Raw genomic sequence first — 13,998 nt, 5'->3', positions numbered from 1 at the left:
TCCCGGGTTCACGCCATTCTCTTGCCTCAGCCTCCCGAGTAGCTGGGACTGCAGGCACCAGCCACCATGCCTGGCTAATTTTTTTAATTTTTAGTAGAGACGGGGTTTCACTGTGTTAGCCAGGATGGTCTCGATCTCCTGACCTTGTGAGCCACCCACCTCAGCCTCCCAAAGTGCTGGGATTACAGATGCCAGCACTGCACCCAGCCTATCAGCAGGCTCTTAAGGCTACTTCCAGCTACACTTTCTTTCCCCATCCATGCATTTTCCATGTTTCCACAACTTCTTCATTTCCCTTCTGTGGGCTCATAGTGTTTCCTTTGCTTTCATAGGCCACAGTTAACTAGCTATTTGAGACATCAAAAGCTGAGGAAGCCATGGGAGATGGCAATGTTTTCTTCAGATGTCCCTTAAAAAGTCAGTAAAGCACCCTAGGTCGGCGAAAATATAGGAGGTAACACAGATACCAAGAAGGTCAGCTTCAGCCAATTTTTCTGTTGCTTTGCCTGTTTCTATTGGCTGAATAAGAAGTTTACCTGGACCAGGTGCGGTGGCTCACACCTGTAATCCCAGCAGTTTGGGAGGCCGAGGCAGGCGGATCATGAGGTCAGGAGATCGAGACCATCCTGGCTAACATGGTGAAATCCCGTCTCTACTAAAAATACAAAAAATTAGCTGGGCGTGGGGCTGGCGCCTGTAGTGCCAGCTACTTGGGAGGCTGAGGCAGGAAAATGGTGTGAACCCGGGAGGCAGAGCTTGCAGTGAGCTGAGATTGCGCCACTGCACTCCAGCCTGGGTGACAGAGTGAGACTCCGTCTCAAAAGAGAAAAAAAAGAAGTTCACCTCAAAGAAGCCCCAATCTAAATCCTTACCCCCATCTCCCAGTCATTTAACAGCAACAACAAATGTGCCAGTTCTAGGGAATCTATGTTTAGCACAATTAAATAGCAAGATGAACCAGACGTGGCCTTTACTCTCAAGGGACTCACAGGGAGTGGACATCTCAGAAACATTCTAGGGGAGGCATAAGCCAAATGCTAAGAGAGCACAACAGGGAAGCAGCCAGGCCACAGGTGAGAAGACGAATCCTGGGAGACGGAGGTCAGCCCAAGGGCCCACTGCTATTGTGGAAGCCCAGAATAAGGAAGGGCCCAGCTCTCCAGCGACTCCCCCCTCCCATGTCTTCTCCAAGATGATTGTCAGTGCCCTGCCTTTCTTACTGTTTTTGCCTGTGGGGCTCAGATAACATGGAGAATGCTTATCTTAACCCTAACTGCTACCAATCACTCTCAAAAGCCCACCCAAGACACACAGACTTGTGCTATCACAAGGCTACTGCTTCTTACTCTTCTTATTTTAGAAGAGACACCATTAAGTTTACTTAAATTTATAGTAAATTTTTGCATTTAAGAATTATTCCTTCAGTAAAGTTTAAAATCCAGAAGCCCTTTTGTAGTGAAGTTCCTTTTCCCTGTATCTTGGCACCCAGATCTTCCTTCCTTCCTTCCTTCCTTCCTTCCTTCCTTCCTCCCTCCCTCCCTTCCTTCCTTCCCTCCCTCCCTCCCTCCCTTCCTTCCTTCCCTCCCTCCCTCCCTCTCTCCCTCCCTCCCTCCCTCTCTCCCTCCTTCCCTCTCTCCCTCCTTCCTGCCTTCCTTCCTTCCTTTTTTTTTTGAGATGGAGTCTCACTCTGTCACCCAGCCTAGAGCCCAGAGGTGCGATCTCAGCTCACTGCACCCTTTGCCTCCCAGATTCAAGTGACTGTCCTTCCTTAGCCTCCTGAGTAACTGGGATTACAGGCACACGCTACCGCACCTGGCTAATTTTTGTATTTTTAATAGATATGGGGTTTCCTTATGTTGGCCAGGCTGGTCTTGAACTCCTGGCCTCCAGTGATCCACCCACCTCGGCAGCCTCCCATAGTGCTGGGATTACAGGCGTGAGCCACTGCGCCCAGCTAATTTTCCTAAGTTGAATGTGTGTGTGTTTGTGCAAATGGATGTGTGCACGTGAAAGATTTCCTTCCACATCTTCTCCTCTAACAATTGAAATACTCCTGCAGTCTCAGGCATGCTGGAACATGAAACGATTCAGGGCGTGTCTGGGGTGAAGCCCACGGGGTTGAGAAAGCGAACCTCCAGTATCGCCGATGAGGGCACCTACACACTGGACTCCATCCTCCGGCAGCTCAACTCCTTCCACTCAGTTATGTGTCAGCACGGCATGGACCCTGAACTGATCAAGCAGGTGGTCAAGCAGATGTTCTACATCGTGGGGGCCATCACCCTGAACAACCTACTCCTGCGGAAGGACATGTGCTCCTGGAGTAAAGGCATGCAGATCAGGTGAGCAAACGCCAACACCTGCGACAGTCTCTTTTTGCTGCCCGGCTGGCCTGCCAGGGTTGTGGAGAGCTGATGGCTTGTTTTCAGTCCTTGCATCTCATGTCTGATGCCATGCGGCCTAGCGGCAAGGGAGAACCTGGCACGGAGCCACTTTCCCTTGCCTGGCTGGATTTCTTCACATCTCATTATTGCTCCCTGTCTGTACCCTGCCAACAGGTTCTTCACATGCTTGATAGGAAACCCTACTCCACTGTGAAGCTTACTTATTTGGGGGAGTGAAGAGATGATTCAAACATACACAAAGATGAGATAGCTGCTTCCTCTCCTTATGTGTGTGTTTTAATTATACAATAAGAAATTATTAAATTATAATCATGAATATTTGTATTGTTTGATAGCTTTTAGAAATATATTTTTGGAAAAATACCTTTTTGTACCTATGACAACAAGAACAGGTCTAATAGATCTTTTACTAATTATTACAATATCCCCCCTCTATATTTTAAGAAAAGCTACACTTAATTTTATGCCCACTACTCCTCAGCATAACCTCATTATTGTAACATAATTTTTTTTACAAATTTTTTATTTTTTATTTTTTTGAGATGGAGTTTCGCTCTTGTTGCCCAGGCTGGAGTACAATGGCATGATCTTGGCTCACTGCACCCTCTGCCTCCCAGGTTCAAGCAATTCTCCTGCCTCAGTCTCCCAAGTAACTGGGATTGCAGGCATGCACCACCACGCCTGGCTAATTTTTGTATTTTTAGTAGAGACAGGGTTTCCCATGTTGGCCAGGATGGTCTCGAACTCCTGACCTCAGGTGATCCACCTGCCTTGGCCTCCCAAAATGCTGGGATTACAGGTGTGAGCCACCGCACTGGGACACAAATTTTTATTTTAAAACAGCTAGAATATTCACCAAGAGGAGAGAAAAATGATTTCTCCTATGAAAGTCTTAGTAGTTACTCAATCTCAGGAACTCTTAGTGTTCTTTTCAAATTTTCCATCCTGACTCACACTGAATTGTAGTGAATTTTAAGACAGTAATGCTTTCCTCTCAGATAGTGGAACATATTTCTCTATAAGGTCTGCATGGAAATGTGGAGCCGCCTGTGGTAATATTATGCTGGCCCCTATTTGCTTGGGTGCTAAGTGCTGATTGTGTGTCCATTGACCTCAGTCTTCGGACCGCTGCCACTTGGTTGGCTGCTTCGTGAAACCTCAGTGTCTGTAGTTTGTCTCTGTCCCCATTTGGAGTCCTTGTCTCTTCCAGTGGCCCTCCCTTGCCTCTCTCTCCCTTCATCCTGGAGCTTTCTCAGGTCACCATCTTCATCTCCTAGGCTCTTCCCTTAAGGCTTGAGCACAGGTATATGTAGGGCTTCTGGTTATTCAGTTACCTGATTTGAAGTTTGTCTTAAGAGAGAGTACTTCAAGGATTATCAAGTCTCACCCTGCAACAGTAACCCAGCTCTGAAATTGTAAGAGAAGCTACAAAGTGTTTTCTGGCCAGCCCACCAATAAAGACAGAGCTACATTATGTATTCTATTTTGTTTATTAGCAAGTCTAATAACTTTTGCCATAATGACTTTACTTCCATCTTCCATTAAAGAGAATTACATTATCTTGTCATTTAATCTTATATAATGATGATTATAATCCTCATGACTATAATAAATTTTTAAGCACAGCTGATGAGATTTAAGAAAATTGAACAAAAATACTGCCTGTCATTTTAACATAAATCCTGACAAGGCCACACAAAAAAAAATTAAGACATTTTTGACAACATTCAGCAAATTTGCATTCTCTGTATCTCTCTTTTTTTTTTTTTTTTTTTTTTTTGGAATAGGTACAATGTCAGTCAACTTGAAGAATGGCTGCGTGACAAGAATCTGATGAACAGTGGGGCTAAAGAAACCCTAGAACCTCTCATTCAGGCTGCTCAACTTTTGCAAGTGAAAAAGAAAACAGATGATGATGCAGAAGCCATTTGTTCTATGTGCAATGCTTTAACTACTGCCCAGGTAGAGCCACTTTCCCTGTTATGAAATAATTTAACATTCATCAAAGATGATCTTTAGGGAAGTAAAGAAGTCTCCTACTTATTGCTTGTATTTCTGAGCTGACTTCACCTGTGTCCAAGAAGATATATACCTGTGCCGATCTTAAAGCAAGGAGATTTTGCCAGAAATTAATACATTTCAGTGCTAATTATAGTTAAATATATTTAATATTCAGCCAATATTTATTGAGTGCTTACAGTGTTCTATATAACATTGAAGGCACTGGGATGCACCCAAAGGCAAAACAAAGCCTCTGCTCTCATGGAGTATACAGTCTATGCAGCTTATATTCCATAAAATAGCTTTCTATATTATTTCATAATTGAGTGGATTATCAAATAATGACTTTGTTTTTAGAGACAGATAATTCTTGTTACTTCAATTCAACAGATGACTAATTGAGCCTCCATCTCAAGGCACCATATTTATTGCTGGGGAAGATGCTTCAATAAATAAGGAAAAATTCCTGCCTTCAAGGAGCTTACGGTTTAGTAGGGCAGACAGAGTCGTATCCAACTGACTCTACCGTAGAGGTTCTAGCAAATTCTATAGTAAGATGTCTAAAGGAAGTGCTGAGGGGAGATAACTGTATTCAGGGAAGGTCCTATTAATCTGGGCATTGAATTTAAGGAAGTAAGGGAATGAGAAGGGCATTTGAGGATGATAGTGACAGCATGAAGCAAGGCACAGGCAAGAACATGCCCAATTTTCTTTTTGCCCAGTTATTTTCTGTGCTAAGTCTTAGACTTTCTTAATGTTCATCATATGTCCTATAACATGAAATTTTCAGTTTTGCCCAATACAGTAAAAAATCAGTTCAAGACCAGCCTGACCAACATGGTGAAACCCCATGTCTACTAAAAATACAAAAATTAGCCGGGCATGGTGGCAGGCACCTGTTTTCCCAGCTACTCAGGAGGCTGAGGCAGGAGAATCGCTGGAACCTGGGAGACGGAGGTTGCAGTGAGCCAAGATCGCGCCACTGCACTCCAGCCTGGGCGACAGAAAAAATCAGTAGGCTGGGCATGGTGGCTCACACCTGTAATTCCAGCACTTTAGGAGGCCAAGGCAGGCAGATCACCTGAGGTCAGGAGTTCAAGACCAGCCTGGCCACCCTTGGTTAACAGTTGCCACTTTGGGAGACTGGAAGGATGGGAGTGCGGACATTTATTTTTCATGTTTTATTCTCTTGTGCTGTTTGAATATTCTTCTAAATGTACACGGCTTCTTACAATATTACACAAACATTACATTGATACATTCTTCTATAAAAATTCAAATAACAAACGTAAATGTGCAGACCAGCTCCTCCTTCCTTCTGGGCCCAGCCCACCACTGAGTAGAACTGAAATCCGTATGCACAGATCCTTTTAATTTTCCAGATTATAGGTACCCAGTGTGTATTTGATAATATGCCAGAACCTTTGATCGTTTCGTTTCTCACAGATTGTGAAGGTGTTGAATCTGTATACTCCTGTTAATGAGTTTGAAGAAAGAGTCTCTGTATCATTCATTCGTACGATACAGGTAAGAGCTCCCATCTTCTTTGATTCGCCAACACAGTCTTTTGAATGGACATTTTGTGATTTGTTGAAGGATAATGTGTTATCTTTTATCTTATTGTACAATGCACTAACTTTTTTGATAATAGTTTATTGGGAAAATGAAGTGAGTTTAAAACAAAGGTAAACATTCTTCATTAGTTGAGAATTTGAGGGTAGAAATTTTAGTAGAAAAAAGTCTTTTAGATTCAAAGAACTGATGCTCTGTTAATTTTTTTTCTTAATCTTCTCAGATGCGTTTACGAGACAGGAAGGACTCTCCCCAGCTGCTCATGGATGCTAAACACATCTTTCCTGTCACCTTTCCTTTCAACCCATCTTCCCTCGCGCTAGAAACCATCCAGATTCCAGCCAGCCTCGGCCTGGGCTTCATTTCACGGGTCTGAAAGTGATGCCCAGGCAAACATTGACAATACATTTCTTGCCTGAAATAGGAACCCATTATTTCCAGTGAGCTACTGAAAATACATTTTTAAAGAGAAAATACTGATTATCTCCCATATGAGAAGTCATTAACTGGAAATCTCCCTAGAATACTTTCATCACTTTGGAAACAAAGATAGGCTCTTTTGTGCTGTGTTATCTTTATAGCAACACTCATCCTTAACCAACTAGGTACCCTGAGTTTACATACAGGAGAATGATGGAAGGAAGGGAGGGAGGGAGGAAGGAAAGGAGGAGAAAAATGTGTCTTCAGCTGGCAGCATTTATTTTAAATCCTTAGCACTGCATTTGAATGGTATTAAAAAGCATAACTTCCATAGATGAGCTGTTGTTAGGAAGGCACCAAAGAATCTCCTCTGCACTAAACAGGAGAATGGAAAGAAAAGTCTCCATTGAGTACATATCATATCAGTTTTAGGAATCAATTATGTTGATATTGTCAAACTGGTTCAAAGAAATAAACTGGCAATATGTAAAGTAATTCCTCATTTGTGTCACTATTATATAGAGATATTAAAGGAATGTTGGTTTGCTAAATAGTATAGATGTCCATTTGTACTATAGTTTACTGAGCATTTTAAACTGCTGCTACATACTGTCTTCTTAAAATGTAAGTGATATTCTTATTAGGCACTACAACAATAAGTTTCTCTTATCAACTCTGTTTACAATTCAATCAGATCACAGTTTTAACTGGATTATATGCAAATACCTACAGATTCACCTGCACAAGTAGCAGACACTGGAAAGTCATGTAATAATATGACAAAATGCTTGACATTTAGGGGTAGGATTAGACAAAGTGGCTATTGTTGATGTCATTATTTATTCAGGATGTATTACACTGATGTGCTCATTAATTTTCCCTGGGTGGATATTGCATCAGGGTACAGTGTTTCTGTGAAGTGACTTATTTTTAATTACCAGATCCGATTCCTTCAGTGCATATTTTCAACCTTGACAGGTTTTCTCTCTTCTTAATTTATTAAGAATTAATCTAGGCTGGGTGTGGTGGCTCACGCCTTTAATCCCAGCACTTTGGGAGGCTAAGGTGGGAGGATCACTTGAGGTCAGGACTTTGAGACCAGCCTGGTCAACATGGTGAAACCCCGTATCTACTAAAAATACAAAAATTAGCCGGGCGTGGTGGCACGTGCCTGTAATCCCAGCTACTTGGGAGGCTGAGGCACAAGAATCGATTGAACCTGGGAGGCGGAGATTGCAATGAGATTGAACCACTGCACTCCAGCCTGGGTGACAGAGAGAGACACTGTCTTGGGGAAAAAAAAAAAAAAAAGATTTAATATCACTCACTATCCAGAAAAGATTGTCAGAATATTCATGATTCAGGTCTTGAAACTTTGATTATGCAAAAGAAGGTATATAATAAATATTTCATTATGATTCAGTTTTTAAGGCTTTGCAACTTCTATAAGTGTTCTCAGATGCCACTAGGTACTTTTAAAAACATCATATTAGAAATACTTTAAGAAGACTTATATAAGAAATAGAAGATTGTTGAATTTTACAGAGGATTTGGTTCATTAAGACCCAGATTCTGTAAGTTGTCATTCTGAAATTCTAGTTAAATATATTCACCATTTTTCTTAGGAATCTTATACAATAAATCCTTCAGGTTGCACAAAAGCAAATTATTAGTTTTCATTAGAAACTCTGGTTCTGAATTACAATCATAGATTATATCATTTAACTGTTAGATGGTCTATAAAAATGACAAATCTTATTAAAATATGTGCAATATTTGTGGAAGTCAAACAGCTTCATATCAGTGATAAAGATTGTTATTAAAAGATGAATACTGTCTGTTAATTCACGTGGGCCTCAAGTTCCTTGTTTATAAAATAAGAGAGTTGGACACTGATTCTTAATGTCTCTTCCACATTTAAAATTCTCTCTTCTCAGCCCTTAGATTCTAGAGAAAAAAAGCTGCAGTTATTCAGTAAGTTCATTCTTTGATGGAAAGACCAGTGTGTAGTGCCTGTCAATTCCTTAGGATTAATCAAATGTAAAATCACAGGTTTGTGACCGTAACCTTTCTTAAATGTACATGATTTATGTACATGCTTTTAGAAGGTCCTACTATATTTGTATTATAATTAGTTTAATTTTTATTACATCATATACTGCTTTATTCAGTTTGAATACATGTATTTATTTATTTGCAGTATCAACCAGAAGCACTACCAATTGCATCAGATTCTCCCAGTTTTTCCTGGTTGTCAAGGCGGTTTTCAATGCACAATTTAGTCACAGCTGTTTGGTTTGTACTGAATGTGTCAGAATCTAACAGCATCCGATATGCTGTAAGTTGGGGACTTGCTAAGAAAATGCAACCGTGGTACAGGCAGTCCACCTCAGCCCTGGAAATCTCCCAGACCTCCCCCAGCTTCATCCTGTGTAGCACGACTCACGTGCACCCTGAATCTTCTCAGGTCTTCCAGGTCACGCTGTAGCTCTCACTGCCATGCAGCCCTTTTTTTCACTCCAGACAGCTCATGTACTGAAGCGTCATGAAAGAAAGGCTATGGTCTGAGCCTTTCTCTCCCTTCTCCTGTCTTTCTCCTGTCAAGTGCTGGAGCCAGAGCTCCCACAGCCGCCCCTGCTGGTTTCTCCTGTTCAGTGATGGTGGCACAAAGGTTCTGCTACTCCAGGGCTCCAGCTTCCTCCCAGGCCTACCCAGAGCCCCAGATGAGGGTCTGAATTAACCTCTCTTGGTTAATTGGCCTGGAGATTTTTAGTCGTTCACAAGAATCCTTGTAACCAGGGAACCCTAAGGTCCAGTAAATGACTCTGTATACCATTTTATTGAAGGTAAAAGAAGATTCTGCCGACTATGGGGATCTTTGGGCCAGTTTGAGGATTGCTTTCCCTCTGAGGTTCTTTCTCTCTGTCAGCCATACTTTCTCACCCAACTTCAGACACACCCTGCCACCCTTTCCCCTACACATTCACTCTTCCCCTTCCCTCAACTTAATAGTCTCTCCCGTTGCCTGCTGTTTGTGCACTGACGGCAGGTGGATGGAGTCAGTCCTCAGTTGCCCCTGCTGGCCTTCCTGGTGCTTACCATCAGCCCAGTCTTTGCGCTGGTCTTGTTGTTCTTGCTTCTCTGCAATACATTCCTTCAGAAGATCAGTCATTGACTTTTTCTTAATTCCTCTGTGACACACAATGGGAATTCAAAGGAAGTGATCTTAAAAGTCACAACAGTTCTTTATCTCAATAATCCCCTCCCCATTCACCTTACTACATACAGACTCACCTCACACCCTTACAACTTGAAGCTGAAGAATTAAAAGTAATTTCCCCTTCTTGCAGCTTTTCCTCAGGTTAAGGCTTTGATCTGCCCGAGAGTAACTCTAAAAGAAGGGAAGATAAATATGGGATAAAATCCACAAAGTGCAGCTTCTAATTCCTTTGGAAGTTTAAAAAATGTCCACATATCTGATGCTTCTTTCATCAGGTGCAGAAGCACAAAAACATATTCCAAAGCCAACTGATAGGAGATTTGGGGATTATTGTCAGTTTGGATGAGTTGCTGTGTTATTTCTTCATTTCCATGGATAGCTGATAGTTGGCTCTTTCTGGGTGAGTAATTACGTGGAATATAGATCAAATATGTTAGTAAGGTTATAGCTACATGCTAGGGGAGGCTATGAAAATACTATATTATTATAATTTCAGTGTAGTGATTGTTGTGAGAAATTACTTTCCTGGTAACCCTAGGAAAATGAGCACCTACCACCATCCTGAGAAGTCCTCACACAATGCGCTCTCTCTCTCTCTCTCTCTCTCTCACACACACACACACACACACACACACACACACACACCACTAATTCATAGAGTTCCTTAGCAGGCATAGTCAAGGATCCTCTGGGTAATGTCAGCTGCTTATGATAAAACAGAGCCAAAACTAGTGCATCCTGTTGAAAATAATGCAGAAACAGTACCTGGGTCCAGATATGCTTTCCTGCAGCGCTTTTCTCTGTTACCTCGTTTCATCCTCACAGCAGCATGGACGGTGGATGGGGTTGCTTCTACAATCATTTGCCAATAATAGCTTGGGAATAGAGATAGGGGCAGTGACTTGCCTGATGTCGCACAGCCCTCTGGCTGTCCCACTTTCCCATACGGAGCAGTGGTGGTGTGGGCACCTGTGAGGCAGGAGACCTTAAAAAGTCGTGAGGTCACGTGCTGCCCCTCCTGGTACATGTGGAATGCCCCTGGCCAGCAAGGGGTGCTTTTTTGTCCGAGTTGGCAGCTGGCATGTGGGAACGGACCAAGTGCTGAGCACCAAGTGACTTGTTTTAAGGGGACCAAGTGCTCAGCGCCCGGTGGTTTTCTTTTTTGTCGTACTTACTTGCTATAACTAGGCTTGACTTTTGTCATGAATCAGTGCTCTCTGGGAGGGTGCAATATTCTGTTTGGGCATTAATTGGTGGCAGACTATCTCAACCAAAAAGACAGGAAGCAGCAAAAGTCTCTCTGAAATTAAGAGGAAAGTTACTCTCCACACACCCATCAGAGTCCCTGTTGGAGCCACCAGGTGAGCTGTGCAGCCTGGACAGGCCTGCAGCTATAGGCCACCTTCCCAATTTAGGTCCTCAGCACAGGGGAGCCCAAGCCACCGGGTACCTTCTGAGAGCTGTCACTGGGCAGGCCATATACATGTCAGTGTGTGTGTGGGTGCTGCAGTGTGTGCATGCCACAGGTGTAGACGGGTGCTAGGAGGGGTGCCGTGTGCATGCACATTGAAGAGGCTCTGTATTGCTGTCGCCTCTGTTCATGGATGAGTGCATTGTAATTTGTTCTCAGGCTGTGCTGTGAGGGCCGCCTTAACCCTTGCTCCCTTCCCTTCTAGAGCTGCCTTAAGTTCTCCAGAACTTTTCTTCTGTAAAGGATATCTTGCCTGGAAGGGATATCTTGCCCTGTTTCTCAAGGTTTTGTGAGAGTTTGGATTGGGTGTGGCCCTGCATGACCCTTCTTCTCCTGTACTTCCTCTTTCCTTTCCAAATGGGAACTGGAACTGTGGGGCAGCGACAGTCTCAGAGCCAGTGAGGCCAGCTGAGAGAATGCTTCTGAGTCAGTGGGACCCTGTGTCACAAGTAAGCAAATGAATATGTGAAAGAAATTATGGAGATAAGTTAGATTCTTGGTAATACTTAAATGTCTTGCTTTCTACTAACCTTTTGTTACTAAAGGTAAAGGGTATAACTCAAACTTTTTGTGGACATTCTTTTCAAAATTTTTTAAGAACCCTGTACTATAAAAGGTTGAGTAAAAACAGGAAAGCGTTCTATAAGTTCTGTTCTGTTGTATCACCCTAAATTAAATAAACCAACCTGAATTACAGTAGATTTCTCAGTAGATCAGGAACTGAAAAATACTATGTAAAATATCTTCCAAAATGCTTTTTATACTTTTTTTATTTGTAATTTGGTCTATCTAAAATGTTCATTAGCTTAACTTAATGGATGTTATTGGATTCATATGACTAACATTTCCTCAGTATTGTAATGCTTGAAATATTTGAAAGAAAAAATGTTTTTTAGTTGAAACTGGTATATATAATTCAGTGCTTGGCAGGTCAGTATATTTTTATGCATTTTTCAGTGTCAGCAGTTTCAAATCTTATTGTTACTGTGTTACAAAATTTTAGCCCACATTTCAGGCTCCCTAAATCATTTGAGCCATTATTTTTCCCAACAAATGGTGAATTTTTTCTTTAAATGTGGATATATATGTTGTAATTTATGGTTCCTAGTTATGTATTTTTGTGGGATCCTGCAGTAAAATTGACTTTTTTGTGTCTTTGGGAAATTTAAATTGCTCTAACAGTGTTGCACAGAAATGAGTTCATGCCATTTAACATATTGTATTTTAATTATTAAGTTCATTAATTTACTACGAAATTGACATGCCTTTTAACTAAAATGAAATTGAACATTGCGGTTTTCAAATATTTTTCCTTGTTGGGTCTGGAAAAGGAATTCTACTTTGATCTGCATAGAAAATTTTGATACAATTTTTTGAGAGTTCTTAGGTGAAACATTTACCCATTATAAAGGAAGCAGAAATACTGAGACATGAAAGGCATTATCAACTAACTCTAGACTCTAGAACCCATTCTATCATATCTCACGTGCAATTTTTAAAAATAAGTTAATAATTCATCTCATATCAAAAAAGCCTTTGAAACATGGGTTTTCACTAGATATCACCTAATGCTAAGATAAAAACCAAAACAATATCAGAATTACATTTATGCTCTAAATTTGTAGTTGTCCAATGTTGTGCTTAGTAAATGTGTGTCATTAATGCTGTATTCTCCTAGCTATTATAGAAACTTGTTTAAATAAAGATATGAATATAAAGAGTTTTTGTCAGTGTCTTATAAATAACTCCACTGCACATTTTAAAACAACAAAACAAGTTGTTTTCCTGAAGACTGGTGAATGTAAATACAATCTCTCCCCATGAGAATATTCTAAGAAGTCTTGGAAATTTAAAAGTTGACGAGTTCCCCTCCTAAACTGGACAACCTAGTAATATATATGATAAAGAAGAGAACTGCCAAACACTTAAGCAAACAGAAACAGCTGAGGAAAAGGTAGTGTCTTTTCTTCAAGGGAAAGTCATGCCTAAATATGTTGGAATTCTCTGACAGAGAAATAGACATAACCAAGGGGAATTTGAGATACATAATCTACTTAGACTTTCAAAAGGTTGAGGATGTCATTTGTGTCAAAAGTTCTACTTTTAATATAGTGGGAGAGTAGACATTTTTTGGCATAGGACATAGATCAAAGAAGTATGCAGATGTGCTTTTTTGGGTAAGGAAACAGAGCAGTTATTCAGACCTGTGATGATGGAATTAGTCTCATATTTATTGATGGTAAGAAGGAATTAATATCATCATGTACCACATAACATTTTGGGTAAATGATGGACCGCATATATGACAGTGGTCCCGTAAGTTTATAATACTGTATTTTTATTGTTATCTTTTCTATGTTTAGAAAAACAGGTACTTACCATTGCCTGCAATTTGCGGTACACTAATGGGCTATACAGGTTTCTAGCCTGGGAGCAATAGGCTATACCATATAGCCAGGGTGTATAGTAGGCTATACCATCTAGGTTTGTGTAAGAACACTGATATTTGCACAATGATGAAATTGCCTAATGATGCATTTCTCAGGGCATATCTCCTTTGTTAGTAATGCATGACTATATGACTGTACATGGTTTTCATGTAGATTATACACTTCCTACTTCCATGACACATTCATTCAACTCATTTGTTAAGTACTTTTCTGAGCACTGCAACAGGCCCTTGAAATATATCAGCTTCCAAATTAAATTCAATCACTGGCCCCATGAACCACAGCAGAACACCAGTATGTTACAAGCAATAAAATGTCAAAATTTGCAAACAGTTTTTCTTTTCTTTTCTTTTCTTTTTTTTTTTTTTTTTTTTTTTTTGAGACAAAATCTTGCTCTGTCACCAGGCTGGAGTGGAGTGGCGTGATCTCAGCTCACTGCACCCTCTGCCTCCTGTGTTC

General features: G+C 41.1%; 1 protein-coding gene across 4 annotated transcripts in view; it reads left to right on the top strand.

Moving 5' to 3' along the window:
* Window positions 1-12,807, top strand: part of MYO5A (myosin VA) — a 219,196-nt gene extending 206,389 nt beyond the window's left edge. For 3 of the 4 annotated variants that reach the window (XM_005559593.5, XM_045395478.3, XM_005559588.5), the window contains 4 exons: window positions 2,060-2,342; window positions 4,193-4,367; window positions 5,853-5,933; window positions 6,202-8,246. In XM_005559593.5, the coding sequence (XP_005559650.3) occupies window positions 2,060-2,342; window positions 4,193-4,367; window positions 5,853-5,933; window positions 6,202-6,354 (692 nt within the window). In that variant the 3' untranslated portion in view covers window positions 6,355-8,246. Of the gene's footprint in view, window positions 1-2,059; window positions 2,343-4,192; window positions 4,368-5,852; window positions 5,934-6,201 lie in introns of all 4 variants that reach the window. The other variant, XM_005559591.5, reaches the window with a different exon arrangement.
* Window positions 12,808-13,998: the final 1,191 nt, after the last annotated feature.

Source organism: Macaca fascicularis, chromosome 7 (genome assembly GCF_037993035.2).
Source record: "Macaca fascicularis isolate 582-1 chromosome 7, T2T-MFA8v1.1".
Taxonomy (NCBI): domain Eukaryota; kingdom Metazoa; phylum Chordata; class Mammalia; order Primates; family Cercopithecidae; genus Macaca; species Macaca fascicularis.
Note: the sequence above shows the minus strand (reverse complement) of the source record. Positions and strands in the feature narration are given on the sequence as shown.